At 38.0% G+C, this 10,632-nt stretch overlaps 2 protein-coding genes across 3 annotated transcripts; both read right to left on the reverse strand.

Annotated features, from left to right (window-relative positions):
• Positions 1 to 447: 447 nt before the first annotated feature.
• Positions 448 to 3,137, reverse strand: thap4 (THAP domain containing 4). Of its 2 annotated transcripts, none has more exons than XM_015014670.1 (5): positions 2,858 to 3,137; positions 1,645 to 1,804; positions 1,452 to 1,561; positions 936 to 1,039; positions 448 to 777 (listed from the first exon to the last, which is right to left on the reverse strand). In XM_015014670.1, the coding sequence occupies exons 1-5, from the start codon at positions 2,880 to 2,882 to the stop codon at positions 661 to 663; spliced, it is 516 nt and encodes a 171-aa protein (XP_014870156.1). In that variant the 5' UTR covers positions 2,883 to 3,137; the 3' UTR covers positions 448 to 660. The 2 variants fall into 2 exon arrangements, with proteins under 2 accessions (XP_014870156.1, XP_014870158.1); XM_015014672.1 differs by having other exon boundaries at positions 1,645 to 1,801; positions 2,858 to 3,129.
• Positions 3,138 to 3,487: 350 nt separating this feature from the next.
• Positions 3,488 to 7,420, reverse strand: agxtb (alanine--glyoxylate and serine--pyruvate aminotransferase b). The gene is made up of 11 exons (XM_015014664.1): positions 6,992 to 7,420; positions 6,426 to 6,618; positions 6,171 to 6,235; positions 5,937 to 6,037; positions 5,780 to 5,850; positions 5,608 to 5,692; positions 5,402 to 5,500; positions 4,934 to 5,003; positions 4,500 to 4,595; positions 4,175 to 4,303; positions 3,488 to 3,813 (listed from the first exon to the last, which is right to left on the reverse strand). Exons 1-11 carry the CDS (start codon positions 7,403 to 7,405, stop codon positions 3,706 to 3,708), a joined length of 1,431 nt encoding a protein of 476 aa, XP_014870150.1. The 5' UTR covers positions 7,406 to 7,420; the 3' UTR covers positions 3,488 to 3,705.
• Between the last annotated feature and the right edge of the window lie 3,212 nt (positions 7,421 to 10,632).

The following is a 10,632-nucleotide window of genomic DNA, read 5'->3' on the forward strand; positions in this document are numbered from 1 at the left end:
GAGTAATTCGCTGGTTCTAATCTCGGAGACAGATGACATCCAGTCAGAAGAATAAGCCAGAGTTCCCAGTGCAGGTGTGTTACTGGTCACATTAACAGCAAGCTGTTAGTTAGTGTATGACAAAGAACCACATGGTCTGATGTGCTCACAATTTTTTGCAAAAAAAAAAAAAAAGTTTTCTATTAAATATAGGCTGCAATCATTACCTGTTTACAGTTTGTAAACTCTACATAAGTCATATGAAAAATTATTTTTGGTGGAATTACTTATAACATTGACAAAGAAAGTTAAAGGCTCCAATCTCAGGTTTTTAATTTAAAATACCAGTTTTTCTGTCCTAATCACCTTCGGATACAGGCTTAAAATGAGGCCATGTGCTTTGAGAAATATGCATGTGTAAAACCTAATTACTTTTCCTAATTTAAGTCAGTTATCAAAACAAAAGTGTTACTGTTTTAAGTTTAATCTTTATTATCCATTAGGACCATGTAGATTTAAAACAGGGACATATTTAAATGCATACAATGTAAAAAAAAAGAAAAAAAAAGCATGACAAACAAACTCCCTGAGAAAGAAAAGTTTTCGGACCCAGACTCCTAAAATGTTGCTCTGATAGGTGTGGGGATAAAAAGCACAAGGGCAAGGCCGAGGCTGGTTGGGTCAAGATGACCGGCTGTAAGTGATGGACAAGTGCTGAGTGAGTGGCTGGTTGTCAGTTGCCATGGAAACAGTCTGTTCAAGCTTCCCGTCTGGTCGAAGTTGCAAGACTCTGCCAATCTGAAAGAAAAGAGAAAAGTAACGCAATAATCAAAGTGACAGAAAGCAAGTTATGTGCTATATAAGGAAAATATAGCATTCTTAAAGCTTATGGAGGCTTTCAGAATACAGTAATATCAGCACATTTCTGGGTATAAATGATGACTGATCAGTTTCACCTGTTGTACATGGGGCTCTTTGGCAAAAGAGATTCTACCCAGGCTTTGAGATTGCAGCTTGAGCTGATTTCCTGTCAGCTCCCCCTCTTCAATCTCCACCAAACCTACATAAAAACACAACATCCAGCCTTGAAACAAGCCATGCTAGTACGAATATAGCGAAGGCATGAACAAGGAAAACCGACAGATGAGGATATCTCTGCAGACAGAACACATTTGTCCTGGGTGGAGAAACTAAAATCTGTAAATTCAATGACTTGAGAGCAAATTAAAAGAAAACAAATGACAAAGCGGCCATTTTTAGTGTTTGTTTACATGTCTGTGTAACAGGCTCTAAATCAGAGTTAGTCATACTTGACATAATTGCTGCAGAATCTGATTCTGCATTTCAATATAATGGCATTTGTGATTTCAAGTTTTTAGGGGTTTTTTTTAAAAAAAAAAAAAAAAAAAATCAGAAGAACGTAAAACAGCACTGATTATCAGAAACTTGGTTGTGTTTAGTTGCTGTCTTACCCGAGTTCTGTGCGATGATGAAGGCCACTTTGTTTGTCCCCGGCTGGATTCGAATAAAACCGCATTCTCTGTGAAGGGGCTTATTGGACTCCGCATGAAACGCGTTAAACCTAAACAAAACAGTCAGGAATGAGCTGGAAATAAGTTTAATTCTGCTGCTGAGACAAAGTCTAGCTCTGCAGGGTTAACGTACGTAAAATTGATGACTGGTTGCCCAACATGACTGAAATGTAGTTTCTCAGTGTATCGGAAAGGCTTTATGGTGGGGAAGGTTCCTTCTCCGGGTTCGTCGCTCTCCCAGGTACCCAGCAGCCAGCTGAGAGGCTTGAGGATGGGATTCAGCTCCACTGCTACTGAAAATAAACACACACAGGTCAAGAGTCCACTCTCAATAAAACCCTGGTAAACACTCCCTGTGTGATGTGACTTTTAATTAAGCGAGTGTGTGTCCATGCTCTTTATAAAGCAGAAAATTATTTTGTTTGCTTTCAGTAAACACGGCCCAAATGCTAGGGTTTAGATTCTTTACAGAAAAGGACGAGCTCTCTGTCAATATGGTCTACAAATTTTCCATTGCATAAAAAGGATCCAAGTTATTTTAACAGAAACTAGAAACACACATAGTGTGGTTACAAACATGTCCAGATCATGGCAACAGTTAAGATTGAAACTTAGGGGCCCACAAACCAAGTCTGGTTCTCAGGGCGAAAAGAGAATGAGTTGAACAAACATGATACAGAAACGCAAGGAGAGCACAATATTAGTCGCAGTGTGAAATATTTCATTAAAATGATGGGACGAATAAAAAAAAAAGTCTAATTTCAACATCATAATGAAATCTGACAAAATAAATTGTTTTGCGACAATAAAAATTCACTTCCTGCAGAATCTGTACACTGGTCTGAATCCAGAAGATGGCAGTAGAGTACTGTATGACGTTGATGAAAAACACTCGAGGAAGAAGAAACTTATGGCAGGAAGACGACTGAATCCAAATAAGACAAAAATAAAAAAAGTAAAATTAAATCTGCCAAATAAAACGAGAATCGTTAAAAAAACTAACTAAAAAAAACAAACAAAAAAAAAACGATTAAGTCACTTGACATGCGCAGTTCACAGAATACATGAAGCGGTGGTGTCTGTTTATGTTAAACTCAAATGCATGCACAAAGGTCACCTAAATGAAGTGCATGGCAAAAGGAAATGTAACAAGAAAATAATAATTACAAATATTTTATGAAACTCAGTAACTTATTTAAGAAAAAAGCTAAAGATTTTTTTTAACAGTCTCAACGACCGAGATGCCGTGTCACTGTGACAAATCATTTAAGCAGTAAAACAAAAAATCCTTTAACATTGTTTCATTTATAGTTTAACCTTAATTTAAACATGACCTCCGGACTTACCGTTGCCATCAGTGGGAGACGCCATGGACAAAATTAGCTTCTGGACGGAGAGTATGAATCCTAACAAAGGACAAAAATATAAAGCGAAAGACGCAAAGAGGTAGGACCTGTTTTGACGCAGCTAACGAGCGAGCACCGCATGGACTCCTGGGAAGTGTAGTTTGTCGGCGGTGACAAGGTGCATGAGATGACAAACTAAATGAGCACAGCTGTTAATTAGTTGAATTAGAATTGAGCTAACCAAGTTGAATATGATTCAAATGTTAAATCTCCAAACTTTTGACTCAAACAAGTGACAGTACTGTTGCCTTGCAAGAAGTTCCTTGGTTTGAATCCCAACCAAGGGTCTTATTGCAATTAATTTGCACGCAGGTGTGAGTTCTCATAAGGTGCTCCAAAAACATGAATTTCTTTGGGTGCTAGTTGAGTTGCTCAGTAATGAACTGTTGGTCTGTCCAGGGCGTACTCTTTCTCTCACCCACCAACTACTGGATATAGGCAACAGCTAACTCTGTTCCTGCAAGGATAAGCAGTTATGAAAATAAGATAGTTGGAACAGTTTGCTTGAGATATTTTTTTAAAAATATCAGGAAATTTCAGCTTTTCCGTTTAACGACACAAGAGCATTTAAGTATTTCAGAAAACAGACTTTATTAACATCATCAGTGCACTCAGCATGGCAGCTTCTGCAACTTTATTTTAATAATAGCAAACATATACAAGGGCTATACTGAAAAATCCTTAGAGTAGATAGCACTGAGAGATTTCTGCACTTTATTCAATGTTCCAACCATGTTGGATATATCTTATGAATGTGTGCAGAGTCGGTGCTGTGAGAGTATGAGTTCTTAAGCCTTGCTCTTTTTGCAGTTCTTCAGAGCATCTGCCAGGGCATGCAATGCCTTGTCAGCATTGGTCTTCTCGCAGTTGTATCCCATCAAGCCGATTCTCATCACCTAATTAAAACAGAGGGTGCATTAATGACTGCAGTGACTCAGGATTATAAAAAAAAGGGAAAAAAAACTGATGCAAGTCTTTCAATGCTGTTTCTGATGTAAGTATTTAGATGGAATCTACTTTTTAAATATACACGTTAACATGTCTGTTATTTTGTATCTAGATAGAAAGAGATCTAATGTGTGCAATGTCAAATGTTTAATTAAAACATGAATAGGATGTTAAAAAGAAAAGGCATTGCATTTTCATTATATGTTTTTTTTTAATATTATGAGGTCTAAAGGTCATATCTCTTAAATCCCCTTTAGTGACCCTAATGATGAGACCTTTGCATGTTCACACTTCTAAAATGAAACCAACCATGCCGACGGATGGACCCAGTCCCCCTGTTATCTCCATCTGGTGATTCTTCATAATGTAGGTGAGCATCTCTCTCCACTCATAGCCTTCGGGGATGCATATGGTGGTAACAGAAGGAAGCCTCAACTCCTGCACGAAATGCATCATGCCAAGAAAATAGTTTTAGCATACTTTTTGACCAACTGGTTTTAGTGTATTTGTCCCATTTTCTCACACGCTTCTTTCAAATGTACGTTCTACAGTTACTAATCAAGCAAAAAAACAAAAAAACAAAACAAAACAAAAAAAAAACATTAAATGTTTCTGAGCTTTTAAACAGTCTTACTTTGTCAGGGATGAAAAGCTTGAGGCCAAGGTCTTCTAGTCCTTTGTAGAAGTAGGCTGCAACCTCTTTGTGTTTCCTCCAGGACTCTTCCAACCCCTAGAGGGAGACAAAGATTGGCCATTTTCTAGTCTTACTTGCAAAAAAATAAAGGACATAGCTCATATTGTGGACTAATTTTAACTTCCATACAGGAAAACCAGCAGATTTGAGACCAATCAGTAGGCAGTCCAGAGCTATTGATGATTGTTATACTTGGCTTTATTTATTAAGATCAAAATTAGCAGATGCCAAAAAAAATATGCATAATAATAATGATAATAATAATAATGTAAAGAGAATTTGAAGTAAGTACAGTTTAAAGTCTAAAGGGAAATCTTAAAGTATTAAATTCAGTTGATGTGGTAAGGTGGAAAAATAGTGAAATATCTCTTTACCCTTTCAGCAAGAATTGCCAGACTCTCTCTCAGTGCAAAGAATCCAGAAACGGGACCAGTGTGGTGATATCTAAAACCCAGAGCAAGCTATTATCTCTAATCTGTTCTTTTTTGTCTTACAAATGAGTATCTTTGGTTTGGTAACTGTTTTACAAGGTATAATGCAAAACATAAAATGTATTTTGTTTCATTTGTGCACATCACTGAAAATGAGGAATTTTAACATCTCATTCGTCATTTGTTTCTTCTGTAAATTTTGAATTTCCTTCATCACTAAATGAGAAGCAGCAAACGTTTATAACTGATAAGTTTATCGTTTGACGTTTATCAACTGAAAGTTAAACATTACAACACAAGCAACGTGTGGTATATTTCTGATCATAAACTTTAAAAACTGAACTGGACCTATTTATTAGAATAACCCGAATTACTTTGTTGGCACAAATAATAAAAAAACGAATCACTCACCCTCTTGTTGGACTGCCATCACAACCCCAGTAGTTGGACAAATGTGTCATGTCAAAGAGATACGATACTGGCTTTGTTTTCCTGTTAAACATCTTGTTGCTGTGTTGGGGAACAAAAAAAAAGGCAGCTTTAATAATTTGCCTAATCTTTTCTTTTCTTTTTTTTTGGCTAGACATTCAGTGATGCACTACAGTGTTCAGTCTTACCATGCTCTATCATTAAAAGAGATGGGTGCTGTGCCAGGAGGTGCATTAAGAGCCTTCTGAGAACCAGTGTACAGGATGTCAATTTCTTTGAACACAATAAGAAATGTAAAAAAAAAATCACATAGATGCCAAACGCCGAACAGAAGTATTGTGATTTTATTTGTTGACCTACTTTGTTTGTCCATAAAAATCGGAGCTGCTCCAAGTGAGGCCACAGTATCAACTAGGAAGAGGCAATTGTGTCTGCAGAACATACAATATAGGGCTGTGAGAAATGTGCCTTAATGTGAACATATTTCAGTTTAAAGAAATGCCGGATAGAAACCTACTTTCTGCAAATGTCTCCAAATCCATCCACTGGGTGGCAGAGGCCAGCGGAGGACTCTCCGTGCGCAAGAAAAAACAAGACCGGCTTGTGTTTTTCTATGGCCTAAAACACAAAGAGTTTTAATCACCCAACTCTTCTTATTCTCTTATTCTTATTCTTCAATGAACCCAAGTCTCCTCGAAGAAAACAATTCAGATGTTCAGTTATAGTCAGAGTTGTAAGACATAGTCCAAACCTGCTCGATTTCCTTATTGGTGTAACATCCTCCTGGTGCCTTTACCAGTCTGTGTACATTGGCACCTAAAGTCAGAACAAACAAACGAAAAAGAATTTCATAAATAAAGGAGTACAACAGTTATCTCAGAATACATATTATATATATTTTAATTGAGTTTCAGTTTCAGTGTTGATGGGGGGGGGGGGGGGGGGTTATCGACAGTGATCAATCAAGTGTGTGCGTAAAGCCATGTATAAAACATAAACATCATACCCAGTCGTTCAGCAATTTCAGCCACGCGCTCTCCCCAAATCCCGTTGACGGTAATGAGGACGCTCTCCCCTGGCTCCACAACGTTGAACACGGCGCACTCCATGGCTGCGTGTCCGGAGCCGCTCATTGATATGGTCATGTTGTTCTCTGTCTGAAAGGCGTACTGGATGCCCTTTTTGATATCGTTCATGATCTGTGACACGAATTTAAAAAACGTGAAAAAGGGCTTTTCGACGTAATTGAAACTAGAAGGCTATATTCATCTGCGGTAGCAGTGAGGGTGCGCTTCACAGACGGTGCGTAATTACGCACAAACCTTATATATTATATATCTCTAAGGTTTGCTCATTTAAAAAGAAAACTCTAGCAATTTAGTGGCAATAATCAAAGCTAGGACGACAACCGCCAACATCTCTCCAAATAACAAAACTGTATCAAAGAGCTCTGAAAAATAATAAAATGGAACCGCATCATCAAAGACCAAAAGGCAACCCAAATGAAACTCATTTCCTCGCGACAAACCAAATCTGAGATAACTGAATCCTACTGATTGTCATAATAGTTACCTCATACATTTCTGGATGCAGGTGACCAATTATAGGCTTGCTTCCTGCTGCTAAGACACGTGGAGGAACGTTTGAAGGCCCCGGACCGAACAGGTAACGCACGGGCACTTCTAGCGGTCGCAGCATGCATTCGGGCGGCGGGATAGAGACGGAGGACATTGAGCGCTCCAGACGCTGCAGCAGCGGGGCGCTCCGAGCAGCGAGTATACCGTCGAGAGCCGCTGCCGCCAGCTGAGCGAGCGACGCGCTCCGGCCGAACAAAGCCCGCTGCATAACGGCCGGAGTCCTGAACCAGAGAAGCCTGCAGGGGTGGAGGTCACCAATGAGAGATGCCGAGACTGAGCTTGGAAGTGAGTTTGGGTGAACATTTAAAACAGACAGGTCCTTGACCTGGTGGGTAAGGGCGTGCGTCATTTTACGCAACAAAGTGTACGACAGCAAACTCTTATAGTAAGAGAACGGGATGCTCCATGAACCCTTCTGTTTATGTTGTAAGTGTTTTGGTAAATAACATTGTTTGAGCTTTTTACAGAGCAAACGTATTTACACCCCTTGAACTTTTGCACAGTATCTCAGTTTATAACCAGTGCAGCATCTTTTCATGAAGTTCTATATGAAAGAATACAAGATAGTAGCTTGTTCTTGTGAAATGGAAGTAGGAAACATGGGTAAATAAATATTTTAACTTAAAAATATCTAAAAGGTGGGTTGTAATCAATAATTTAAAGATGTTTTTGAAGGGTTTACAGCTTAAAGTTTCCAACAATGTACATCTACTTTGCTAATCTACGGATTTTATATTTCTGCACATTCTAGCCCAGGGTCAAGTCACACCCAAGGTCCTCAGTTGGATGTAGTGCTTGAATGAGAAACATGTGTTGATCTATATCACTCCACAGTGTCCTGGTGGAAAGGGTGCAGTGTCAGTGTTTTGACACACATTGTGTTTTGCATCTACACCAGAGAGTTACATTTTGGTTTCATTTGACAACAGCCACGGCTTTCTTCTTGCCATTGCCTCATGAAGGTCAGGTTTGTAGGTTGCACCACTGTGGTGGAAATTCTCCTGCTTGTGGATCTTTGCAGCTCCTCCAGAGTTACCATGAGCCTCTTAAATGCTTCTCTATTGGTGGATGACCAAGTCTTTGCAGGTTTGCTGGTGTGCCAGACTCTTTCTGTTTTTAGTTGATAGTTTGAAAAGTGCTCTAATATAGTTATAGCTTTGAATATTGTTTTCCAAACCACTCTAAAATTCTTCACAACCTGAATCCTGGTCTTTCTGGTATGATGTTTATGATGTTTGATCACTATGATTCTCTAACAAACCATCTCAGGCTTTTTTTCTTTCTTTTTTTTTTCTTTTACAAAATAGCTGTATGTATACTGATTAAATAAATTACATATTTTAATAAGGTGACTCCTGACTTCAGTTTGTTGTGCTGACTTTTATTTAGGAGTAAACAGGCTTAGCATAAAAGTATGCCACCTCTCCAGATTTCTCATTTCTAAATAGTTTTCAAAAATACGCCACTGCCTTGGGTTATTGTTGTGATTAATACAATAGAGTGTATGGATGTCTTTATGTAAGGAATGTCTGTCCATGACCCACATGCATGCACAGGACTAGTTTTGGTGATACATTTCTGGTTTAGATCTGCAACTCTTGAAACCAAAGTACTGCATTTGGCAGCTTAGAACTGGCTGACGTTGGTTTGTTTGAGGTGATTTGTTGACTTTGTCTGCTCCATCTGTCACAGCAGCCTGTGATGTTTAGAGGAGCCTCCTCTCAGAGAGCCAATCCGGTGTCTCGGTTGAGGAAGTGGGACAGGCCAATGCATCCACCCACCAACCCATATAAAGGTATAAACACCCAGCCAAAGGCACTCAAAGTTCTTGTTTTTTTTTTTAAATGTTTATTCTCTGTACAAAATTTAAAAATGATTGTATGATTTCCACTTTAAACAAATTTTCAACAAAAGTGTTTCATGATGTCATCCAGAAGCAACTTTCATTTCAAACTTTTGTTTGTGCATGCTTAAACCGAAACGTTACTGACGTTATGTTGTAAGAGTTATTAAAATTTGAACGGTTTGGACATCAGTTCCAAACTTCACACCATCTAAGTGAAATATTAAAACAAGTCTGTCAATTTAATACTGTATATTAGTATAGAAGTCTGGGTGACTGGGTAAATAATTACACAGAAGATAAATAAGTGACATTAGTTTTTCTGCTTTCTCTGGATGATATACTTCAGAGACAGCTTCACTAATGTTGAAGAACTCAGGAGAAGAACGGCTTTCTAGAAATATATAAATCAGTTATGGTGAGATTACATCTAGTTAAGTTTCCCACAAATATTACTCTGACTTAAACAAGGTTTGTACTTTTTAACTTTGTCAGCAATTGTTGTGAAATTGTTATATTTACAGGTCACACCATTCTGTTTTGTTCTCATTGTGTGTTTCCTGTATTTTCACATCATAAAACAGCTTTTATTTGTTTATTATTATGTTTACAGCCTGCATTAAAATATCACTGAATCATATTGGCAGTGTTACTATTATTTTAGCGAGGGCAATTATCAAGGGAGTTTGCTAATATCAAGGCACATTTTATAAACTTCATTACAACCTTCTGTTCTTAGATTGCCGTTAAACTACCTTTATGATGACAGTTAAACAGGAAGTTGTCCCTTAAAAATAAAAGCATTAAAACTCAAAACAGGAAGTTAGTCATAAATGAAGCTAAATTAAGGCGATAACCACAAAAAGCGACAGCCTCGTACCACATGCACTTGTTGCAATATAATGGACAGTAAATTACCTTAACAAATACCTTATAACAGATAAAATAAGGATGAAATGTGCGCAGGCAGTTACAAGTTATTTGTAGTAGTCAACCTTTTGTACGCATACTACGCAGATTCCACTTTTAGTCCAGTCATGTTTGTTCTGTATAAATATTGATAAGACGTGGATCAAAAAAGACAATCCCCTGTCAGATTCACGCGTTATGACATTGACTTCCATTGTTATGTATAAGTTTAAATTTATTAATTTGCGCAAATGACAGATAAATCCTTTATCATGACATTTTCCACTTACCTATAGTGGCTTACGCATTATATCGATCCGCTATGCCTCCATTAAAAGATGTCGCTCGTCAGTGCGAGTTGTGGCGCACGCAATTTTTCCATTAGCATCAGTGAATCTGTGATCGATCTCTTGGTCAAATCTCTGGACGCGCATTTACCTGAATTACTTGACATAGTCGCAACTCCTTGTTCTTGTTTAGCCTTTGTTCTGAAATGAATGTAGAATAGAAGTTTGCTCTCTACCAGAAAATCCTAAAAGAGAATGGACATCAGTTTGAGGTCTTTAGTTCAAGCGCACTTCGGTTATGCAGCCAGTCCATACATGTTTGACTGAAATTAAGTGAAACAAAAGGATTTTGTCTTGTCAAAGTCTGGACTGTGATACGATTGAGACACTCTTGCATGAACTTAAAGAGAGTGTTCATGCTCAACAAAATATTCCTATGTGACTGAAATCTAAACAGTTCTGCAAAGACAAAAATTTCTCTTTATCAGTTATAGAAAATTATTGATAGCAGCTGATACTATGTTACAGTTTGAACGC

The sequence above is a fragment of the Poecilia latipinna genome, unplaced genomic scaffold, assembly GCF_001443285.1.
Source record: "Poecilia latipinna isolate Pla-1442-1.1 unplaced genomic scaffold, P_latipinna-1.0 Scaffold1838, whole genome shotgun sequence".
Lineage (NCBI taxonomy): Eukaryota > Metazoa > Chordata > Actinopteri > Cyprinodontiformes > Poeciliidae > Poecilia > Poecilia latipinna.